Source organism: Galleria mellonella, unplaced genomic scaffold, assembly GCF_026898425.1.
Source record: "Galleria mellonella isolate WM207_F2 unplaced genomic scaffold, CSIRO_AGI_GalMel_v1 utg28, whole genome shotgun sequence".
Lineage (NCBI taxonomy): Eukaryota > Metazoa > Arthropoda > Insecta > Lepidoptera > Pyralidae > Galleria > Galleria mellonella.
The window spans coordinates 5,038,346-5,063,396 of record NW_026442064.1 but is presented as its reverse complement, the minus strand read 5'-3'; the positions used below and the strand labels follow the sequence as shown (position 1 = coordinate 5,063,396).

At 32.1% G+C, this 25,051-nt stretch overlaps 2 protein-coding genes across 4 annotated transcripts; both read right to left on the bottom strand.

Annotated features, from left to right (window-relative positions):
* Positions 1–4,814: 4,814 nt before the first annotated feature.
* Positions 4,815–12,540, bottom strand: LOC113518908 (atypical kinase COQ8B, mitochondrial). 2 transcript variants are annotated; one of them, XM_026903938.3, is made up of 9 exons: positions 12,399–12,540; positions 10,769–11,341; positions 10,090–10,306; positions 9,489–9,698; positions 8,909–9,024; positions 8,091–8,253; positions 6,442–6,644; positions 5,917–6,069; positions 4,815–5,665 (listed from the first exon to the last, which is right to left on the bottom strand). In XM_026903938.3, the coding sequence occupies exons 2-9, from the start codon at positions 11,336–11,338 to the stop codon at positions 5,378–5,380; spliced, it is 1,920 nt and encodes a 639-aa protein (XP_026759739.2). In that variant the 5' UTR covers positions 11,339–11,341; positions 12,399–12,540; the 3' UTR covers positions 4,815–5,377. The 2 variants fall into 2 exon arrangements, with proteins under 2 accessions (XP_026759739.2, XP_052751437.1); XM_052895477.1 differs by having other exon boundaries at positions 10,769–11,070.
* Positions 12,541–14,100: 1,560 nt separating this feature from the next.
* LOC113517836 (phosphatidylserine lipase ABHD16A) lies at positions 14,101–24,371 on the bottom strand. Of its 2 annotated transcripts, none has more exons than XM_026902575.3 (9): positions 23,921–24,371; positions 22,846–22,899; positions 21,127–21,437; positions 20,622–20,782; positions 19,283–19,536; positions 18,736–18,897; positions 17,831–18,015; positions 17,218–17,413; positions 14,101–15,393 (listed from the first exon to the last, which is right to left on the bottom strand). In XM_026902575.3, exons 1-9 carry the CDS (start codon positions 23,987–23,989, stop codon positions 15,274–15,276), a joined length of 1,512 nt encoding a protein of 503 aa, XP_026758376.2. In that variant the 5' UTR covers positions 23,990–24,371; the 3' UTR covers positions 14,101–15,273. The 2 variants fall into 2 exon arrangements, with proteins under 2 accessions (XP_026758376.2, XP_052751418.1); XM_052895458.1 differs by lacking the exon at positions 23,921–24,371 and adding an exon at positions 23,600–23,730.
* Between the last annotated feature and the right edge of the window lie 680 nt (positions 24,372–25,051).

Below are 25,051 nucleotides of genomic sequence, written 5' to 3'. Positions count from 1 at the left end.
CCATGTACATCATAAATTAAGCTTTAATTTTTTTTTTCTATTAGTTTTATTATATTTTTTATTTCTATTAGTCGCAGCAATAAGCACATTGTTTCGAATAAATGTGGCCCAAATTAATTTCTTGGCGAAATAACGTATTATTTACTAAATAATTTGCCATTCCTCTTAATTAGTAAAACAGTTATCTGAATTACATTTATATTAAGACCATATATGTTATTATCTTACTACAAAACTGTACCACTTAATTTCACATAGCGTCATAGGCGTAGAATACTGACGGATCTTTATATGTAATCTTTATCAGATCCGTCAGTATTCTACGACTATGACGATATGATAACGTAACTTCGTATTACTTGCATTTTACACCAAACGAATCTTAGAATTTGTTTAAAAAAATACCACTTTTTTATTCTTAATCACACGTGTAATATACTCTATACGGGACTGCATTATTTATTTTGCAATAATAAAGTTATTTTTGATATTATAAATAAATTACCAGCTTAAAGACTTCACTAAAGGTCATGTATGAGAAAATGTAAAACTTTAAACATTGTTCTGTAACTGTTTTTTCTCTAACTCTATTAACGTTTTTCAAAAGGCCATAGCTAGTTCATAATGTCACGTGACTTACATCAGTAAGTACATAATTATTACGTTCGTATGTTTTTGCGTGTTTAGCAATTTTTTACCATACGGACTTTACGCTTATCTAGTTTTTGAGTACAAATAATATGCATGTATACGGAACCGTTGGTATAAAAATAAGACTTAGTATTCGTATTCGCAATGACCGAAATGGTCACAGGTTCGATGTATGGTTGCTTTAATGTTCCCCCAATGCCTTTTCGACCTGCAATAAAATTTCTAAAATAGAGGCTGTGTTTTTATTTTTAAGGTACCTTTTGTCGCCATCTTTTTTGATATAAATGTAGTATTTAGGAATGAGGCTACTCTTGTCACAGTCATTCAATAACCGCTTAACGAATAGGATACGTTCTATATAACTCTCCGAATGTATTAGGTTTTTGTTTTTTTTTTATAAATAGATAAGTACTTAGTATACTCGTGTTATCATATCGTTCTATATTCGTCATTTCTGAATTAATTTAGTTATTTTAATTCAATATATTTTATGTGTTTTTGCGTTCATTGCATGTAAATTTTTTGATAGATAAAGCGTGTTGTGAAACAAAATGTTAGTTAGTACTGTGTGAGGATGATGATGATGAAATCAGTCACTAACTTTTAATGGAATAGTAATCTACCATTGTTTGCGCTATTGATACACACTAGCAGAGTCAGCGAGGTATAATATACAAGGATAAAGTTAAATCAGACGGCTCATCATGATAAATTCACCAGGAATAAACCACGAAATAATATACCCTATCATTGTCGATCTTTTTTATTACTTGGATATTATCGTAGGAAATTTTTGATAAATTTGTCACAATGAGATCGCTTCATATTCAATCGATTTCAAAAAGAAGTAAATTCTCAAATTGGATGTATTTTTTTATGTCTGTTACTTCATAACTCCGTCAGTTTTAAACTGATTTGGAAAATTATTTTTTTATCTGAAAGGATATACTTTTTTTTTATAATAATTATAAATACAAAGTTACAGAAATTATGTTACATTAGCATTCAGAAACCACGTAGGTTTATATTAATACTACTAACACAGAATACTTACACATTGGTCTTACAGAAATTTTATCTAAATAGGTTTAGTAGCTTAGTTCTTAAATCAAAATAATTGGATTTTTGTCACATTTGAAGTCAGTTTTTTGTAGAACAAAATTATTAAACATTACTTATTTAATTTCTATTCCTTTCCTGGGCACCAGGAAAAGAATATAAATGAAAGCCAACATATACCAGCATATACCAATATCGCGGGCAGCTTTACCATGCCATTATCATCCACTCGCTTTTACCCACAACTTCATCAATGTGAGCAGTATAATATGTAGATTAACAGACAATTAGTAGCTTAAAGATAAATAGTAGCTTTAATATTTCTGTAGGAGTACAAACCTCCTTCTGAGGTTATCAAAAGAATTGTATAAAAACTTAAGGAAAATGGCCATAGGAACTCCGTAATTAAACGATGCAACCCCATCGAGTTAGGCCTTGTTTAATTCGTCTTGACGAGTACTTTGATACTGGATGGTAACCAGGGTCTGATGATGGACTCGGAAGGTGGCTCTATAGCCACCTATTGCGTCGTTTAATTACGGAGTTCCTATGAACTCCGTAATTAAACGACGCAACCCCATCGAATTTGAACTCGTTTAATTCGTCTTCACGAACAATTTGATACTAGATAGTAACCAGGGTCTGATGATGGAGCTGCAAGGTAGCCATAGGAACTCCGTAATTAAACGACGCAACTCCATCGAGTTTAGGCTCGTTTAATTCGTCTTGACGAGTACTTTGATACTAAATGGTAACCAGGGTCTGATGATGGAGCTGCAAGGTGGTCATAGGAACTACGTAATTAAACGACGCAACCCCATCGAGTTTGGGCTCGTTTAATTTGTTTTAACGAGTACTTTTACTTTACTTAACGAGAATTAAATGAACCCAAACTCGATGGGGTTGCATCGTTTAATTACGAAGTTCCTATGGCCACCTTTCAGCTCAGTTCAGATCAGATCAGTTCTATGTCAAAATAGTATTGCATTGTCATCCGAATTATAAATGTCAGAGTCCAGTTAGAACAAGCTAGGTCACAATTAAAATCGATAAACATAGAAATTGACGTAGTTGTTGTAAATAGCAGGATGCAGTAATAAAACATATATGTATTTGTGATATAAAATAATAAGTTTAGTGAAAAAATACGAGACATGTCTTATAAAAATCTGACATAGAACAAGCTTCAAAATAATACATTGTTCTAAAAAACCTCAGTGTCAACAGCCAGTATTAAAACTTCAACAGTAGTCGCTTATTAATTACATTATAATAACACGTGAACACAATGTAGGTAGATCTCCAGCCGCAGGGTTGCCATTAAAACAATTAATTGTTACTCAAATATTGATTATTTTTTTCTTCAAATCTATAGGACTTCTTTCATTTTACTTAAGTACAAATTTGTATCAATTTCTCTACATTTTGCCAAGTAACCACTAAGAGAACGATAACAAAATACTATACTAATTATATAATGCTGTCTGATTGACAGATACCACAAATGTAAAAAAAATAAAGCGAACTTCTCTAAAGCTTTTGACTTCTTTTCAAACATTTTACTAAGATTTTTTTTACAGTTTCGCGAATAAATAATTTTTATCCATAATGCGACAAAAATACTCCATCTGGTAATGCTGTATCTAGAATTTCAGGTGAACGAGTAAAAACAGATATAGTAGTGCATTAAATAGAAACAGCGCCATCTGTGAAATGATGTGTGCAAACTTGCAGCACGACGTCGTTAACTAAACAACGCTAATTAGATCGAAGCACAATAGTTTCCTGGTTTTTTATTTTAATATAATTAATGAGATTTAGTTTAAGAATCTAGTTTTATTAATTTTTACGTTTTTAGGAAATTTTTAAAATAAAAATATAAATATTTTATAAATGATTTTGTTTATTTTCTAACACTTACGGAATTATTATTATTAAATCGCGACTAGTATCGCAATCTTTTAAAATTTTTTTCGCTTAGCCAATTTTTTCTTGGTCAACGTGTCCCCCTGCCAGTACCTAGATGACCGAGCTTCGCTCGGTATTTATTTTTTCCTTTGATAAATCGTGTTTTTGGAAATCTATATATAGCTTACACTAAACTTAACAACGCCATCTATTGTCACGTATCTTAAGTGTAGCTATGTCGGTAAAGCAGTTAGTTTCAAGTAAAATGGAAATAAAGCTATAAGAAGTAAAAGGATATAAAGCACCTAATATATATATATATATATATATATATATATATATATATATATATATATATATATATATATATATATATATATATATATATATATATATATATATATATATATATAAATAATAACCAACAAATTGCGATTCTTGCACTATTTATTAGGGTGAAACAAAATTGGGAGCAAATGCATAATAAAGTATCACGATTTTAATTTATGTTAAATTTATAATGCCGTTTCTAATATTATTACAATTAAAATAATTTATTACATTTTATTAATACATTTATTACAATTTAATTACATTTTATTAATAATTTTTTCATAATTATTAAAGTAAAATAAAAATGTTCACGAACATTTTGTTCATAAGAAGATCGCAAGACTTGACGTAACAACGGAATGAATTTGGAACTAAATCAGTCCTTTGGTATGATATTCAAATATTTATTGAATTTATAATAGCAACATTTCAAAATAAAACTACGATCCAGTTAGTTGTATTAATAAATACAAATTTACAAACAGCTAAATGCAACGCAGGCCGCGTTGTTTAAACAGTGTTTCACTCTTCTGACTTATATGACTCCAATGGTCTTGAGTCCAAATTTGGACAACAACAATAACCTTTTGTGTATTTACATTTCCTATTGGAGTCAGAAATTCAGCTTTCCGGTGATGATAAATACCGTTATCAAATAAAATTAATTCTAGACACGACAGCAAGCTTGTCTCTTGGCACGTTTGATAAAATTTACTTAGCATACCGTAGGTAAATCAATTAGGTACAGCCACTGTACAACAACTAAAGCTTGTAAGTCAGACTACCCATTTGGGATTATTAGTTATATATATATATATATATATATATATATATATATATATATATATATATATATATAATAAGTTAAAATGCTTTATGTTAACTGATTTTATTATTTCTTCTTAAATATTATTAAAATATGAAAATCATCATTATATCAGCCGTTTACTGTCCACTTACGAACACAATCCTCCCCCATTAGAGAATTTTACTATTATTGCTTATTTAAAGAGATATTTTGTTATGAAATTTGAATGTTTGACCAAAATCTCGCCTGATGTAAATTTATGACGTGGCCTAAGACGATGTACACAAACTCAATGTCCACTCACTCAAACCTTGATGGACAATGGATTATAAAAGCCGATATAAGTAATAACAATACAGTCTGACTCACGTTAGTCATTAATCAACAGATTATATTTTCTGCTTTTTAATTATTTTAATAAAACTCGACTTACAATAACACTGTTCTGGTTCAAACACTGTATGCATTTTATTTTTTTTTTCACTCACACAAACATTTTTATATAATTATCACATTTTAATAATATTTCTATAATAATTATTTGCAATTAATAACTTACTTTTAATCTTCATCGTATAAATATATGAATATTAGTAAAATTCGATTGGACCTTATTCATTACCTAACAATGTTGCTTTTGTATTGTTCATAAATCTCATTAAACATATCCCTGCAATTCATTTTGACTTTCATCTTAGAACAAAGTAAGAAGACGCCCGATAACTTTCTGTGTAAGGAGTATATCTCTTCGGGGGGTGGGCAGAGGCGGTGGGTCAGTATGGTCGGTACTAATGCTTGTATGCGTCTCGTTGTCTTTTGCGCACCAAAGTCGAATTCTCCGGTACCTTCGCTGGTGAAGACCTCGCCCATAATCATGACGGTGTCTATGTGGGTTTCCTCCATGATCTGGAATAAAAAATATTAACGTTAGAACGTTATATAAACTAAATTATTATCATTAGAACGAAGTATGTTTCCAAATATTACAGTTGTGGAAAAATAAATCATATTGTATTACTCGTCCTGGCTTCACAGGTCTTTTTTAAATAAAGTATATATCATGTTACTCCCTGATAATTTCGCTTTCTGCACATCAAAATATTTTTAAAATCAGTTGAGTATTTTTTTTTTATCTATTACAAACAAATAAATCATACCTTTGACTCGTATCCAGTAAGAAACTTCATTTCCAGCGACTTCCGTAAGATAGCGCCTCTGTCGCCTTCGGATGCCGCCTTGATGATCTCGATGTATTGATCCATGAACTCCTTTGAGTATTCCCGAGTGGCGCCAAAGTCGAGAAGGATAACCTATTTTAACAATTGCAACAAGAAAACCTGTAAATTTTCGTGCTGTATTCATTAAAATGAAAACATTGACAAATTTATATATTACATAACATACATCGTCGTATGATCCCGGCGTAGATTGGGCTATCCTTTCCTTTCTCGTGAATGTCGTAAGAGACGACTAAGGGAATTTAAAGCATGAAGGATGAGAAGCAGCGTCCCTCTTAAAACATAACCCAAGCCTAACTGTGGCTGCCAACCTACCAAACGTGGGAACTACTGGCAAAATCTCCCAAGGCGAAGGCCTATATTTAGCAGTAGAGAGTTAACGGCTGATATGATAATAATATTCCACAATTTGTCAATCTGTTTTTAGAAGCAAATTCAACCCACCTGTTTAGTGTTGACGTTGTAGAAAAAATTCGCCCAGTTGGGGTCAGTCTGCATGCATCGTAACACAAACATTTCGCGGAGGCAAAGCTTCATAATCTTGGAGGCTATGTCCACCCGAGTCTCCATTGGTGCGTCGAACAACTTATCCAGTGGCATGCCGTCAATCAACTCTGTGGTCATTACCTCGGCAGCGCAAAGCTCGCCTGTAAGTAGAAAATATATAATAAATAACCTTGAACATATTACAGAGCCATCTAGTTTCATATTAAGTACAGCTCATACTATGGGTACTTAAATTTTTGTCTGTAGTTCCTATTAATATAATAAATGCGAGAGTTTGTAATGATGGATGGATGAATGTTTATTACTCTTTCCGCGCAAAAACTAATGGCGTATTTGAAATAAATTTGGTACACGGGTAGGTTATATCCCAACTTAGCACAAAGGATATGTATTTTTTATACTGATTCACACAGTTGAAGACGCCTGATACAGCTAGTACATACATATTATACATAGAAAACACCCAGACCAATACAAACTACCATAGTCATGAATAGAAACGTTTGTATTTTATGGTATTTGAACCTAACATAATACCATTGAACGAAATATATTATTTATGCAACATTTATGTAAGTCTGTATCTATATAATACAATTTTATTTTTGACTGTTAAATTGGTTACACAGGTTACACTCTGGATTTGTTGTACGCGTCCGTGTAGCCTAACTTCAGGCTGCAGCTGAAAATCAGTGTTTTGCTTTTAAGCAAAACTATCACTGAGCTGTAGCCTATTTGGGTCACTGGGACACATATGGCGAAACCATATTTTCGTATTTTGTCTTTTGTTTTTTATTTAAAAAAATGTAAATAATTTAATTGTATACACTCATTTGCAAATTTACAAGTGTCATAAATGGCTTAAATAAAGTTTATTTATCTATCTATCATTGGAAAATAAGGTGGTGTGTTAAACCGCTACAACACCATGGTCGTCGAAATAAAACTAATAAAGCCCATGTAATGACCGAGTAAGAGCACAATATGTCTTTTCCATCCCAAGAAAGTCGTAAAGAGTGACTGTCGTGTTAGAAGAATACATTTATCAATTTAAACTTTAATAAACAATGTAATTGTATGTACATTTGGCGGATTTATCAACGGAAGGTGTTCTTTACCAGGTAATCATTGAACAGAAAAATAGGTAAGCGATGCATTCATAAATTAAGTAATGTGTGATTTGAATAAAATTTGGTACACGAATAGGATATATGCAAACATATAAGATGATTTTATACTTATGCAAGCAGGCAAAGACGTAGGAATTAGATAATTATATAAACGAAAATTTTACGAACGCTTTCTATTCAATTATGCTTACATTGCTAAACGATTTTAATTTAATTTGGTACATAGATGGGCCATAGACAAACATAGGGGCAAAGCTACTGGTTACATCTAATAAAATAGTTACTACATTACTTACTTGATCCTCAAACATGAAAATGCATAGAAAATTACTATTTATTTGACATAGTATTTTCACTACTATTGTCACAGTGGTGTTTTATTTTTACATAATATTTCCCAAGAACATGGTGCTCTTTTTTTTTACAATCAAAATATGTTATAGCTAAAATAATTACCAACGACATCAGGGACAAAGTACTCTGGGTATGGTGCCAACAACCGTTTGAATTTTCTCGTGCATTCAGCCTCTCGAACATAGTCCACCTCCCACGCTAATTCCTTCTTTGCAACCTCAACTATGTTATCTATGAACATGCCTTTAGGAAAGATATTCCATACCTAAAAACAAAGCAAATGTTATTCGGTAGATAGTAATAATAAAATATTTTAACTGTAAACTTGAATTTAAATATTACAAAAACACACAAACAATAATGCATAATACTTTGGTATAATATTTGCATGATAAATAATGGTTGAAGTTGCCTGTTTTGTGCCATAGTCTTTCTAATAATGACAGTATACAGCAAACTATTATTTATATGGTTACATAAGTCGCAATACTCTGATACAAATATACATTATAGGGGGAAAGGGATTGTTACTAATGGAGACTAAGAATCCCATTGCTAGCAATATACCCAACCAAGTCGACCTCCTCGCGGTACCCCCTGGAAACTATCATGGTTAATTCCTGATGAATTCATCATGATGGGCTAACTGGCCTGTTTTCATTCTCATCTATCACCCTTCACTGGTGCCCCGCCAGCGTATCCCGTTAGCGCAGGCAAGGTTACCATACTATTTTCACCCATCAAAATATATATATATATATATATACATATCTATAGGATTATACTGGAATGCAATATACAAAAATAATATATTACAAAAAAGATATTTCAAACTCAGTTCCGTAAGAATACTCTTTAAAAGGTCTAGAAAACTCATCAAGTTAGATATAGAAAACTAGTAGTAGTGGAACAGCCCTTACCTTCATGACGCCCACCAGGTTGTCGATGTCACTGTTGATACCCTTGGCCACCCCTGGATACTGAACTTTGACAGCCACCTCTTGACCATTGTGTAATATAGCTAAATGCACTTGACCTGTTTACAAATGGTAATATAATGAAAGGTTCATTTACATCAATATCATTTCACACAATTTTTATTTTTGAACAGTTATTATTTTTGCCGCCTTGCAATTTATTAATGGTAAACAACTTCTCTCTAATAGCAGTCGAGGCCTTTAAAATTAAAGGCCATAAAATCGATTTCATCTTCACTCTGTACTCAAATATAGAGGGAGTTCTATTAATTCAAATTATTACACATATTCTAATTTTTTCAATCTGATTTAAAATATAGAATATTGATCCATATCCTTGATAAAATATTAGTTTTTGTAGTCTCCTGACATTTATCAGACTTGGATTTAGCTGTCTTCGATTTTATAGGCCTTAATTATAGAATACAATTTAGGTATCTGATAAACTTAGAGTGTTTGAGGTATTACAACTACTAAAACATTTACTATGATATATAGTTAAGTAGAAACATATAATACTGACCTATACTGGCAGCAGCAAAGGGTTTTTCCTCAAAATGCTGGACTTTGGTTCTCCAGTCGACTCCTAGTTGTGAACTCATGACTTTCTCCACTTGCCACGAGGGCATGAAGTCTGCGGACTGTCGGACCCGTTCAAAGATACGCTGCAACTCTGGGGACATCACTGTGTCGTCCTGGATACTAAGGAGCTGGCCCAGTTTTAATGCTGCACCTGGTGGAAAGGACAACTTTTTGTTTTAATTTATACATGGAAAATATGAACAAGAAACACATTATAAAGTTTTGTTGATTATAAATTTCGATTTCTTGTAATGTTATAAAAATGTAAGAATTCTATGTAAGCAAAGTGTTTTTTATGATGAAAATGGAATGCTAATTATTGGAATATGCTATTAGGATCCCAATCAATAATGATTGCTTATAATTTAGTTGTTTCAATTGGCCAATTGTGACAAATTTATTAGGAAATCATTGTGGTTATGGTTTCCAGTTTTCCTCTCTAAGATCAACCTGATAGGGTACATGCTAGAAATGAAGCCGCTAAACCTCATTAATAACAATTCTCTCCCCACATCGAGCACTAAAATAACATAAAAACCAACCTCTAACTTTGCACAGAGTATCAACAATCCTCTCAGCATTGGCAGGTGATAAGAAAGCGTTGGCGGACTCGTCGGCGTGACCCGTCACTGACTGGATAGTGTTCCTCGCATACTGAGCTACTGTGCCCACCCCAAGGCCAGCTGCTAAAGAACCGAATGATATCATGCGGCCGATACGGGAAGATGGCACCACACGAGCCTTTGAATTTTCGCTCAACTGTAGGAATAAGAATTATTATATATAATTACTATTTATTGTTTTTTAGTTCTGTTCATAGTAAACTTAGCAAAATAAAATTACAAGAAAAAGCAAGGGGTGGTGAATTACTCTTATTTTTTGAGCAACTATATTTTCTACTTATTCTTCTTGTTTTCTGTTCTGGAAACTCTTGAAAAGATAATCCAGAGCTTATTTAAAAAGATATGTATAGTAAAATAAGAAATGACAATAGATAATTTATGCCTTGTTAGAGACATAAATTGACATCAGGAGTTTATTTAATTTTTTTTATGTTTAATGTTGACAATCATAATGTCTTTTGTCTTTGTAGAGATGATGATAATGTATGAGACATGCAATAAACACTGTCTATTTATTGTATATTAGATATTAATCCTAATGTGTATCACTCGTGTCTAAGTAACATATTGTTTTGTTACTAATATAAATAAAACTTACAGAAACCCTTATTTTCTTCTTGGCTACAGGCTTGGGTACTGTTGAGGTAGATGTGGAGGCACCAGAAGCACTAGCAGCAGTAATATTAGACTTTGTTAAAGGTATTTGAGGTTGTGTCTTTATTTCCTGCGTTTTTGCTTGTGCTTTAACTTTTTCAAGTGGATCTACTATCTGTTGATCAACTGCTATGGAACTCATTTTGAGGTCTTCTGCCTTCTTCAAACTCTCAAATGTCTTGTTGAATTCTCTATTTAGCTCTTCAATCTCATCCTTCAATTGCGAATCCATTTCGGCTCTCTTTTCTAAGTCAGACTCCATATTAGGTGCATGCATAATAGCATACTGTCTAAAGCCATGAGCAACAACCAAGGCACGTTCAAAAAGATCTTTTGCAACTTCAGGAGTTGGTTTGTAAGCTGTGAGTGGGTTAGTTGGGCATGTTTGTATAAGAGATTTGATAGTTGAGTTATTCCATATTAATTTAGTATGTTCTTGCTGGATTTTAAGACCTGCCTCCACCACAAGCCGGAGACCTCTCATTACACCTATTAAGTCGTTAATGTGCGACATAGCCTGCAATGGATTAGTGTAGTTAGTTACATATATAAATATAATAAAAACATTTAAAATGAATGGAGCCAAAAATCATATACCAATATTATATAAGAACAACTAAACCTATTAAATTGTATATAATTCATTACACATTAAAATAATTAATAAAGTAAATAATTTAAATAATATTTGAATTAGAGAAAAACTACTTTTTATACTTGCTAATCTTTATGTCCTAGTGTGACTGTTAATGTCCATTACTTATTTGTTATGGACATAATTACCTATATTGTTTCTTTATCATTATATTATTTTGTAAAACAAGTCTATTAAAGATGATTTTTGTACTTTATTAATTACAAATATATAGTATGTGATGGGGCCGATTGTGAGACACCACTAATCTAAACATACATCTTAATCTAACATTTTAATTTAATAATTTTCCAAAATTACTGTTTCATGAACCGTCATAATCTAAATTTATAATAATTTTGATTCAAATCAATAAACATGTCACTGCAATATTAAATTTTAATTTTAGAGACAGATTTAAGGAAATGGTGTCTCCGAATCTGTCCCAACGCCAGCAGCCAACCTAAGGAAATATACAGCTTTTAAAACTATTAACTTATTTAGATAATAAATTATATTTTCTTATTTTACTTCTAAAATAAGAAAATATAATTAATAATCATAACTAAAAGATAAATTGTATAATTTGGAAAGAAATCCTCCAAGTATTTTTATGAAATATTAAAATTTTTATATTAACGTCATTATTGTGTTACTGTATGAGTTAAAAGGAGCTATATATGGGTCTGGTGAGTGCACAAGGTTATTATATGAAGTTATTGCATAACATTACAGCATCAATGTTTTTCTCAGAATAATTTAGTAAATCAGGGCCGGTCTTTCTAACAAATCACAACATTGAAAACTTTATATATTTTTTTATTTAATGCATTTAAAAAAAATAAGATTATTTGATTTAAGAAAGAGAAAAACAAGTAAATATAAAACATGTGTTGCTTGCGATGTAATTACAAAAAGGTTATAAAGTATGTTTACTTACTGATTCGTGTGTCTCAAATAATGAAATAAATTCACATTAATAAATAATACGTATATACATTATTATTAAATGTTTAATAAAAGATTTTAATAATTATTTTATTATTAAAATGAATTCTACAAAAAAAGGCCATTTCCAATTGTCAAATGTCAATGTCATTCATATTATTGTCAATGTCATTATGAATCCACAGATATAGATAATGAACAATCATAGATAAGATATAGAACGTATAGTTTCAGTAAACCAAGTACTTACATACGTATGTAAGTTTTATTTTACTAAAGTCACCGACATAATCCGAAGGATAAGTAAGATAAAATAGCAATGGACTGATCACTTAATTCGAAAACCCAATAACGGATGGGAAAGTAATTCTTAAGCGACGACCCCGCACAAGCCAACGTAGTGTAGAACGATTCTCACTAGATAGAACGACGGTATTAAATACATTGCAGTGAGTCAGTCGATACAAGTGGCTCAAGGTCGTTCCTTATTTCAATCGATAGAAAAAGGGGGTTGTTAGCAATGCGGTCTAAAAATCTTTTGCAATCAATATATCTTAATAGGTCGACTTCCATGCGATACCTCTGAAAACCATTGTAGTTTTTTTTTAATAGGTGATAATGGAATGGTAACCCCATCCGCGCTATCCAAATACACCGATGGGGCATCAGTGAAGAATAATAGGTGAGGATGAAGCAGGTCAGTTAGCCCATCGTGACGAATTCAACAAGAATTGTTCACGATGGTTTCCAGGGGAAACCACGTGGAGGTTGACCTAATAGGATATATTCCTAGCAATCGGGTTGTCAAACTCCATGCTAACAATACCTTTCTCCCCAAATCATTGTAGTTAACTATTGATGAATTTATCACTATGGGTCAGCTGACATCCTTTCAACTTATTTAATCTTTTCCGATTGGTGCTTCGCCGGGGGGGAGGGATTGTTAATAATGGAGACTAAGGACCCCATTGCTGGCAATATTCCCAAACAGGTCGACCTCTACGTGGTCTCCCTTGGAAACCATCGTGCTAAATTCCGAGTGTATTCAACACGATGAGTTAGCCCATGTCTTCATTCTCATCTATCATCACTCACTGGTGTCTCGCCAGCGTATACCGATAGCGCAGACGGGGTTACTATTCCATCATCACCCGTTAAGAAAAATGGTGTTTCGCCGGGGGGAAAGGGATTGTTAGTATTGGAGTCTGTGAATTCCATTGCTAGCAATATACCCAGCCAGATCGACCTCCTCGCGGTTCTCCGTGGAAACTATCATGGTTAATTCCTTTTGAATTCGTCATGATGTGCTAACTGGCCTGTTTTCATTCTCATCGATCACCCTTTACTGGTGCCCCGCCAGCATATCCGGTTGGCGCAGGCGGAGTTACCATTCCATTTTCACCCATCAAAAAAAAAATTATGCTTCGCCAGTGTATAAAAGCAATGGTTACGATTTTATCTTCACATTAAAAAAGTCTATGAGGAGGCGTATGATCAGCAGTAGACAATTAACGGTTGCATTATTAATGTACTATTATAATGCCACCATTTCCTTCGTTTTTTAACGGCGTGTTCTAGCAAATTTTGGTGTCAGATTCGAACTCACAACGAGTCTATAAGACATAAGACAGAGAAGGATTTTAATGAATAAACAAATAAGTTAGAAACCTGTTTAAATAATTAAAAGTACAGAGTTCTATGATGAACATATTTATTAATGATTTTATTCTTAATTCTATACACATGAATATTGAATTTTCCATTGCCAAAATATTTTAAATGCTATATTACAATATCATAAAATATACTGAGTTTTGAGACCCACATAAATTCACGCAACCACACCAAATAACATTAATACATAAAAATGCAGTCAATAATGACTCTAAACCATTTGTGTGCCAGATTTTAATCTAGTTTTCACCATGCTAAACATTTAAGAATTTTACACCGATAAAATAATAGAAAATACATCAACACCATAATTTTATTAGATAAAAATTCCAAAAGGGGTAAATAATAAAATCATATTGCAGCCAGATAAAAAGGGTGGTTAAAATTTATAACTAATCACAGTTTGATAAACCCAATTCAAAATAAAATATAATTCTTATGGATCAATCCAGTTACCACTATAATCTCTATGCATTATAAATATAAAAAAAAACAGTCCTGAAATGCAAGTTATCCATCAAGAAAAAGTTTTGGAAGTTTCACATTAGCCATCTCACAGAAATTTTTAATTTTCTTTGTATATAAAATATAGTTTTAAAAACAGAATAAACTGGAATCGCCCATTAATCAGAATAATATAATACAAAGATTGTAACCTCATACAAAATATAAATGGAAAAAAGAAACGCACCACACAAATAAATTACATAAATTAATTAATTAGAGTGAATTCCCACCAATCATTTAGTTGTCAATCACTTTTAGTGATGAAAATACATCTATATAATATTAATTAAAAATTCATATATCTTATGCATATATGTCAAATGTATTCTATTGTTTTTTTTTACACCCATAAACATGCTTATAAAGGTAATACAAATTGTTTTTTTAAATTACACATATAACATTTAATTATAACAATAAATAATTAATTCAATTGCAATTGATAATAAAAATTTGAAACTTTTCTATTACAAAAAATCAGCATTAAACCCTAGAAACATTGCTAATCCTGACTTACAAACTACCAACAGTGATCCCACTGGTCTACGTGTTTCACATGTGACGTTACGAGAAAAAATATCCCTGACAAGTCCAGCGAGCAGAATCACGTGAAATATAACAAAACGCACAAATATTTCAAGCCACAAATAAAAAAATTATGTTCACTGTACTTTTGGCCTAGATTTTCAGAGCTTCGCTTGATTGTTGTACTTTGATGTATTGATAAAATTCATGACGGACTCGAAGTGTTCCGCAGGCAGAGGAACGCAGTGGGTGGACTGGTAGTCACTCATGTACTTTGATATCTGTCAACAAAACAAAAATATAAAATAGAAAAATAAAAAAAAAAAGCAAACAAAAAAGAAAGTTGGCATAACATAAATATCATAGCGAGGACAGGCCCCCAATGTAACTAAATGAACTATAATAATGCGTTTTCTAAGTAATAAAATTGTAACTAGACGAGATATGGGAGATATTTAAGAAAGATTGATCTGAGGAGTGTTAATAAAAGCAATAGAAGCTAAACCAATCTTTTTTAAATGTAATTATTAATTAATGTTTGGTCTGGCATTCCGCAAAAACTAATGTACCAAATAAAATGTGATTTCCACAAAAATGTTCCAGAGAAATTAAAATCTGGTATATATTTTATCTTGTTTGACCATCTATAAGTGTCTTACCTCATGGTTTTCCTACTTTTTAATTTACACATACAAAGTAGCGGGCAAAAATTAGTACTGCATATAAAAACAAACAAAAAGATACGTAAGTAACAGAACTATTATTAATCTATGCTAGTGACACATTTTTGTTAATATAATTTACATTGATCTACTAAACTATATGTCGCAATAGGAAACAACATACCAGAAGTGTCATTTACACCTATTTTACCCAATTTCCTTATTTCTACCTATATTGCCTTGTCATTTGCAGTGGAGTAGGCAATTTATTTGTCTATTCAATATTTAATATATTCTATTTCCTTGCAAGAACATTGCTGATTTTGTTTTTGTTTTGACCGTGTTGTATAAGTGTGAGATACTTAGAATGGCAAATAAATTGACGGCTCAATTGGACCATAGACATTACAGAATACACAGTGATGTTTATGTATCCTTCATACATTGCCATTTCTGAGGACTACAGTACAGTGTTACCTTCATAGCCTGTGATTACATTGCTATATCATATATCACATATCACAGAACAGTCATACTTAATTCAATATATTACCTAGTTTAGAAGATGTAAACATAGAAATAGACAGATGCGGACAGCCATTTTATAATCTTACTAATATTACAAATGAGAAAGTTTGGAATGATGTTTGGATATCAAGATACTTGTATATTCGTTAAACAATCAAATTTAATCGGCTGGACAGATTTGAATAAAATTTTGTTCACTGATAGCTTAAATCCTAACCTAATACAGGATACTTTATATACTGATTCCTGCGGGTATTGTCGTGGTAAACAGCTAGTTAAATAAAAAAATCAATATCAATATATTAATTCGGAGGAGGGGGGGGGGGGGGAAGGGATTGTTAATAATGGAGACTAAGAATCCCATTGCTAGCAATATACCCAGGTCTACCTCCTCGCGGTTCTCTCTTGAAACTATCATGGTTAATTCCTGATGAATTCATCATTATGAGCTAACTGGCCTGTTTTCATTCTCATCTATCACCCCTCACTGGTGCTCCGCCAGCGTATCCCGTTAGCGCAGGCGGGATTACCATATCATTTTTAACCATCAAAAAAAAAAAAATTAATTCGTATAGGTTTATACAAGACACTTTGACACGTAATTTATCATTGTTTTGTTACCATTTCAGTAAGTAGTTTCAATCAGTTATCGAAACTAGAATAGGTCAGTCCCGACACTAATCAAGCGTTCATGAATACACAATATTATTCTTGTAAATCAACTATTTTAACCCACTTGCATATATTCAAAATCCGAAAAAAAATTTTTTATACAATTTAGAATGGCAAACGAGTTGACTGTCCACCTGATGGAAAATGGTAACTACCACCTTAGACATGACAGTGTAACAAAGACACCTATGCTTTAGTAGATACACCAATTTTCTTCAGCAGTTATTTAAAAAAAGTACTTACCAGTGTCATCGCCCTAATGTCGTAGATAGTAAGATCGCCGGAGTCCACAAATGGACGTTTCGCCTCTAAATTTTCCACGTGACTATGGAGCGCTTTTTTCCAAGCTGCTTCGTTTTCACTATCTTCGAACGGGTGACGGTGTTCAATTAGACTCATTACTAAATAGTTGCCACGGTTAGTCGATGTCACGCCGGGTCTGTGAATAAAAATTAAAATAAAAAAATCACACTTCATCGATCGACTTGAAAAAGGAGGTTTTAATATCAAGAGTATCTTTTAAACAACTTCAAAACATAGAAAGACATTTCGTTCACGTAAATAACTATCCTTTGCTTGCTTTGTTGGCCCGTGCTTTGAAGTCCGACACCAGACAAATCTCGACTGTATTTTAAAGAGTCTGTACACATATGAATTTTGCACTATAACAAAATAAAGGAAAATTTTATCAGTGGATAAATAATCCACATTTATGCAGGCCATTATTTTTGCGTCTAATACTTAAACCGTCTGGGGATTTTTTTCATAATAATTTTAATATCACAATTCAAGAAGCGAAATTAAATAAATATTGAAAATATACATGAAATTTAGATGATGAATTCATGTAACGTACATAAGACAGATGACTTCGTCTTCAGTCCTCCTGACCAAGTGCACTGGACCAGTGTATTTTTTCAACATTTCTACAATATTGAGGTCCACGTACGAGCGTACAACCTCTTTGACCAACAGCGACCAGGATGACGGCATCACATTCTGAGCGAGCGGCAGAAGGTCGTCGAATGTTGCGTCTAACACCTGAATGCATACGATTTGTAAATTTGCGGTTTGATTTCCACATGAAACTCCATTTGTAAAATAGTCTGTTTGTATTAATGCGAACAAAAATAAAAATATATTTTAGTATAGAACTTTTTTTTATTCTATAGGAAAGCGTTACAGTTAATTCAGTAGCAAAAATTGATGTAAAGTAATTGTTAAGTGCCTTTTGTAGGAAATAAACATTACAATTTACCGTGTGGTCCCGGTATTGAATAGACCAACCCTTCCTTTCCCATGAGTGTCGTGTGTCGACACAAATATCAATTGAATAATGCATGCAAAATAGTTGGAAAATTGTCTTAATTTACATATGCATTATACGAGTTAAAAAGAGCAATACACTTTAAAACTGCAAAATGTGCATGTTTTGCTTATGCGCATTTTTGATTAACCTATGGAATAACAATATGGGGAAATAATACAAATGCTAATGACCTTTTTGTACTACAAAATAAATGTATTATAATATTGGTAAGTATAAAATAAAAATTTGCAGATCGTATTTTAAAACACAAAAAACTTACATTCTTATATATTTTTGAAATATGTAAAATTATGAGAAGTGACCCAGAATTTTATAATGCAATTAAAGATAAGTACTCCAACCAACAAAAATTATGTATAAATAACTAAGCCATAACTGTTTTTTTTTTTTAATACAAATTCTTAATAGACTGTAATGATTATATGACTTACCAATGCCTTCACAGGATAGTTGATAGCGGCCCATGTGGCAGAGTATCCACCAATACTCCATCCGAACATCACCACATTTTCAGGTTGAAAGTTAAGCTCGTTGATAGCATATTGCATCACTGCATCTATTGCATTCTGCTCTTGAGACGGGTATGGGAGTCCCTGGAAACATTACTATTATATAATTTTTGAAATGAATGATAAATTTATTAACCATAGTGATGTAACAATTTTTTAAAACAAACTATTTTCAGATGTTCCATATTTTTATTAAAACTTCATTATTTTACAAAAATTTGTAATAGTAACATAAATAATCCACTATACATCCAACGCATCCTGGATTTGCTTTTTTTGTGCAGAATTTATGCCAAAAAATAAATTACTATTAAATAATAATAATGGATTTTATGTAAAATTTGTTAGGCTATGAAATCAATAATCATTAAAACCTTTATCTGAGCAAAACCTGGATGCTTCCAAACCAATATATAGAATAATTGGTTCTAATTTATGTACAACATGTTACATTTTGAGATTAACTCACCGTACTCCCAGCAAATCCTGGATGATTCCAGCCCAATGCTGAATAGCCAGCTTTCATTGGTGTAGCCATGATGCCAATTTCATAGAAACCCGAATTCCCTTCGCAGCATACTACTAAGTATTTGCCTTTTGTGGATTGATTCCGATGATCAACAAACATTGTATCAATGGTGTTACCATCTGCTGTCTTCAATTTTGTACGTTGCCCATTAAACTGTTCTACTAATTGAGTTCTACCTTGAAACAATGGGTTCCCTGGAATATAAAAAAAAAGGGAAATGTGAAAATGGTTACACATCCTAAGGAGTCACCATAATAGCTTACATTATACAGATATTACTTGTATAAGGGAGGAATTCTATGGGGTAGGCTTATGTCCAGCAGTGAACGAAAAATGGCTGTAATGTGTATGATGATGGGAGAAATTATACTATATAATAAAAATTTTAAAAATCAACCATAATTACATGTAACGTTGAAAAACAGCAAGTTTTGTTTTGACTTAAAAATAATGTGTCACAATTTACTGAGGTCAATCAATCGTCAATTTAGCTGACAACATTTTGACCCGGTTTCTAATACTCGACGCTATCTATATATGTAATCTAAGAATAATATTTTAAATAAAATAGAAATTATAAATAAATAATTAACAGGATTCACTTCGTAAATCCAGCTCTATTAACGCTAGCAAAACTTTGCGTCGAGGGTGTAACAGAATATAAGTATAATATGGCCACACCCTACTTTCTCCCTAGTCCATCTTACCCCACGCTGTGACTGAAATTACCGTTCTAATACAGAAATTACAGACTTTGATATATACACATACTCATTGCGCGTGTACAGATGTCATCTATTTATATTAGTGACAGTAACGAATCACGTAATTTTCAACCCACTTACAACCCAACAACCCAAAAAGAAGGTTCTCAATTTGGCTGTATTTTTTTGTGACCCCATAATTCCGTCAATGGTAAGTTAATTTGAAAAGTTCTTTTTTTTTATCTATAAGGATATGCTTACAAATTGGTCCCATAGAAATTTTATCGAAATCGATCCAGTAGTTTAGTAGTAACCGGTTTTATCACAATTAAAGTCGGGTTATTTTGCGTGAACACACTTTAATTATCATAAGAAATGATTTTAATTAGCTATTAGTATTGTTTTATCCAGCACTTACAGTAATAAGCAAAAAAAAAGTCGCTATAAACATCTTAAAACATTATGTAAAGTAGTAAACACACAAGCCAAAGAAATCGAAATAGGACATGATGGGTAATTTACGCACATAACTTTAAACCAGGTCAATAAACATATTCATAAATATTTATATTTACAAAATAAATTGGATATCACTCCAAGGGATCCTGGGTAGATAAGGCGCAATCCAAACGCGTGTGTAGCGATAAACGCTAACACCTGTATGGGCAGCCGCTGATACAGAGGGCGATCGCTGTTGGCGCAATTCGTAAATGGATTCTTCTGCAATAACGGTGGACTGAAACAAATTTTAATTATAATAATAAAAATGTTCCACGATTGCACTAATTGCTTGGTTTTCAAGCTAGAATATTATAAGAAATCAGCCAGCTAATATCTAAGGTCATTGCACAGCACACCCTGACCTAGTCAAATTCAATAAAACTTGTTTCCTAAATTGACCTGACAAGGAATTGAACCCGCAACTCTTACATAAAGAGTTTGTATATTTGTTACTCATTTATGCTACACATTTCTTCATTCGTCATTTTACAATACATCCCAAAATACAATTCAACATACATACATATATTATAACATTTAGAATATATTAGGCGAAAAAACCAATGAGTGGTGTCATACCTAGATTTCGGAGGCATGATGAATGTGGTTGGCCAAGCATAAAACTCAAAATCATATTTCCTAATTCCTTCTAAATATGATCCTTTATCAGTCATTGGGCTCTTTAATGCTTTCACAAAATCAACATATTTCTGATTATAAAATCTGCCGAGTCCCCTGATCACATAGGACAATGCTAGAAGACATCCAATGCCACCAAAGAAACGGACTAATGCATATTTGTTCTCCTCTATTACACTGAATCCTCGTTTATAAATATACATGCAAATAAATGGTGATGTGTATATTGCTATGTTCATCATTGTATGCGCCTGAAAATAATGAATTTAATAAATAAATAAAATTCTAATTATCAAAATTTTTATAATATATATTAAAAAAAAAACAAGTTTAATTTTGCTAAAACCAGTTACTTTGATTTAAAAATTAAATTAATCAACCGATTTTGATAAAATTTGTATGGTTCCAATCTGTAAGTATATATTTTCAGATAAAAATCAAGTTTATGACTGATGAAGTTATGAAGTACGAGGTTTGTCCGGAAAGTACGTATAAAAGTTTTTTAAAAATTTTATTTTACAATTATTCAGGTAAATCAATTTTATCCCCTTCAAAGTACTCCCCCTGTGACATAATGCACTTGTGCCAACGCCGTTTCCACTGTGAGAAGGCTCCTTGAAAGTCCTCTGGTTGTAGGTTTCTCAGCTGCGCCGTCGTAGCTTTTTTTATCTCATTTATGTCCCCCAAATGCCGCCCCCGAAGTACCAATTTGGTTTTTGGGAACAAGAAGAAGTCACACGGGGCCAAATCTGGCGAATAGCCCCCTATTCGCCAGATTTGGTGTTCGGTCACCGTAATGGAATTTTTACTCAAAAACTCACGGACAACAAGAGAGGTGTGGGCAGGGGCATTGTCGTGGTGAAGAATCCAACGCCCCTCTCGCGCCAATTCTGGACGAACTCGTGCCACACGAGCTTTGAGGCGTCTGAGCACATCGACGTAGAATTTTCCATCAACTGTCTGGCCTGGAGGGACGAATTCTTGATGGACAATCCCCCGAACATCGAAAAAAACAATCAACATTGTCTTGACATTTGAGCGGGATTTTCTTGATTTTTTTGTTCGTGGTTCCCCGGATGTCTTCCACTCTTTGCTTTGGGATTTTACTGTTCTGAGATCGGCAAAAATTTCACGGCCATTCTTGCCGAGTTTCGAGAGAAACTTGATTACGACGCGCTGCTCTTCAACGGAAGCGGGCTCCATGCCGACGGGGTTTCGTTAAGAGGTAACTTCACAGATGGCGTGACAAGCCAGTTCGCACCGCACGGCGGTCAGACCAGAACTGAAGCATTGTTAGGGACATAAGGAAGGGGTCCTGCGCTTACCTGGCCTCCCCACTCCTCTTTCTCGCATTCCAGAACACTTTTATACGAACTTTCCGGACAGACCTCGTATTAAACATAAAAAAATACAACTGATTTAAGAACCTCTTTCTTTGAAGTTAGTTGAAAACAAACTAGCTCAATACACAAACACTATATTTAATATTATGTGAAAAATATAATGCTTGTTTCTCAAACAAATAGCTAAACAAATAATAAAATTAATAGAACATTGTTTATGATTTAGAATAATATATAAGACAATTATTTGCAAATGAAATTGCAAGTATAAACTATTATCATTATAATATCATTTATTATAAACAATATTTCTTACCGAAGTAATTACTTTGTCAGCCAATTTCTCCAATCGTAATGGTTGGTACATAGTCTAAAGGAGAAAAAAACAATTACACATTAAGATACAGAAATATAAACAATAAAATATTTCATTGTTAAGTATTTATCCTTTATAATTTTTTAACATAATACTTTAACTTTATTTGTCAATTTTTTAAATACTGTGATGGCTCTACATAGTGAAGTTGAAGGGATCAGATATTTTAATGCATTATAAAGAGTTTTCGTTAAACAGAATGTAAATAGAACATATAATTTTACAAATAAGTACATTTTAATTTTGACTATTATAAGCAAAAAAAATTACATAACAAAGTCATAGTTATCTTTGTTTGTAATTTTTTATTATACCAGTATTTTATTGCATATGTCACATTAAAATACTGTAATGTATATAATAGTGGGATCATCTTGGTTAAATAAAAAGATATTTTTAGAATAAAAATTAAATATTTATGATTCTGTGACAGTATTGTGTTTAAAATTCAGTGAAACTGATGTTTATTGGAGTCAAAATAATGATGTATTATTTCGCTATTGAGAGTGGTTGCAACACTATAAAAACTGTTTTCATATAAGGGTAATGATAATGATAATGATAAATCTTTATTTAATAACAATTTACACCTAGTTACATCTACTAGCCACCGAACTAGGCTGAGCCTGTATCTCAGTGGTTAGTTAAAAAGGTAATAGGTAGTTAAAAGGGTAACAATGTAAACCAAACAAACCTTATCAATTTCTACATTTTCAAGAGGTTTTCGTTAAATAAAGTTTGTTATATAGAGTTTACACAGTACTTTCCTTCAGACCAATCTTGGCCCGTAAGACAAATATAACAAAAAGAAGAAATAGCCAAATAGGCGCAGCCATTCTGAACTGAAAAGCTTACATATACTCGATGTAATCGATTTTTAATTATACAGATTATCTATCATTCAACATGGGACAAGGCAAAGGTAGATGAACATGCATAATCAATACTGTCATCAATTATATTGATTATGCACGTTCCATTTAAAATAGCTAAATAAAAAAAATATATTACTTACATCAGATGATCCATCTCTGTAAATTTTGTAGAGCCTTGGTGAAAACAAACATTGAAAGAACAACTTCATTTTACCTATCCGTAGGAAACGAAAAGTTGTTTCTATTTTGTATAGAATCCTGTCTAACACTACTTGTATAACGTGGCACAGTTTTCCACTTATTATGAAATAAAGATGATCAAAATAAAAGCAGTTTTCTGTGGAATGTATGTAACGATAGAAGTGATGCAACTAACTTGTTTACTGTATTGGAATTATTTTCATATAAGTAAATATAATAGATTTCAGCTCATAAACTTTGTAATAAAATTATATAAAAAATACAGTGGGTGAGTTATGATATATTTTAAAGGCCGTTACCTAAAATTATAACACAAAATTAATATTTCATTATTAATTTTTATTATAGAATCGGTAAAAGAGCTGAAACAAGTGAATGGAATTGAATGATGTTTGATTGATTTGATTGAAGTCTGGCTGGATTTACGAACTAGATTTGAGTGGTACAAATTGTATATAGTATCGACAACTATATATTAAACAAATATTGAATTGATATTAGCTTTTGCCCGCGACTACATACATATGAATTTTGGTAGTAGCTAATTATATAGTTTTCATTTCACACATCAGACACTGAATAACTTAAAGAATATTTAGGTATACATAATTAATTAGGTATTATTTGCTACAAGCGACACACGCTGCACTATACACCGTCCTGTGATTGTCTGTGACATAGCGATGTAAAACACTAATGTAACACAATGAGCTTACATACTAATTACGAAATTTTTCATACCGACGGTAGTACCGTAGGCCCGAACAACTTTTATTGTTAAAATTACATTATTATGCCGTTCAAAAATATTTAAAATGTTAAAATATCGTTTCTTTGGATTATTATGGTAGGACTTCTGTCAAACAAATGTTAAGCTTACTAGGCCGATTTTGATATGGATAAAAACACAAAATTAAGTCCGAAAATTCAAAATTTCATATAATGGTAAACCTTCAGATTTCTTTGGCGTTGTCAGATTGGCAATGCATACATAAAGATGAGTAAAAATGAGCATATAAACGAATAATTTATTAAAGTTTGCTTAATAAATAAAGTAAGTATCATAAACA

Coding starts and splice junctions, on each gene's coding strand:
- LOC113518908 (XM_026903938.3), bottom strand. CDS start 11,338: ATGTCGCACATTAACGACTTAATAGGTGTAATGAGAGGTCTCCGGCTT. Junction 9,699..10,089: donor TACTCTGTGCAAAGTTAGAG/GTTGGTTTTTAT, acceptor CCTTTCCACCAG/GTGCAGCATTAAAACTGGGC. Junction 6,645..8,090: donor CTTTGTCCCTGATGTCGTTG/GTAATTATTTTA, acceptor TTCTACTTACAG/GCGAGCTTTGCGCTGCCGAG.
- LOC113517836 (XM_026902575.3), bottom strand. CDS start 23,989: ATGAAGTTGTTCTTTCAATGTTTGTTTTCACCAAGGCTCTACAAAATT. Junction 22,900..23,920: donor ACAGAGATGGATCATCTGAT/GTAAGTAATATA, acceptor TTTCTCCTTTAG/ACTATGTACCAACCATTACG. Junction 20,783..21,126: donor ATCATGCCTCCGAAATCTAG/GTATGACACCAC, acceptor AATTTGTTTCAG/TCCACCGTTATTGCAGAAGA.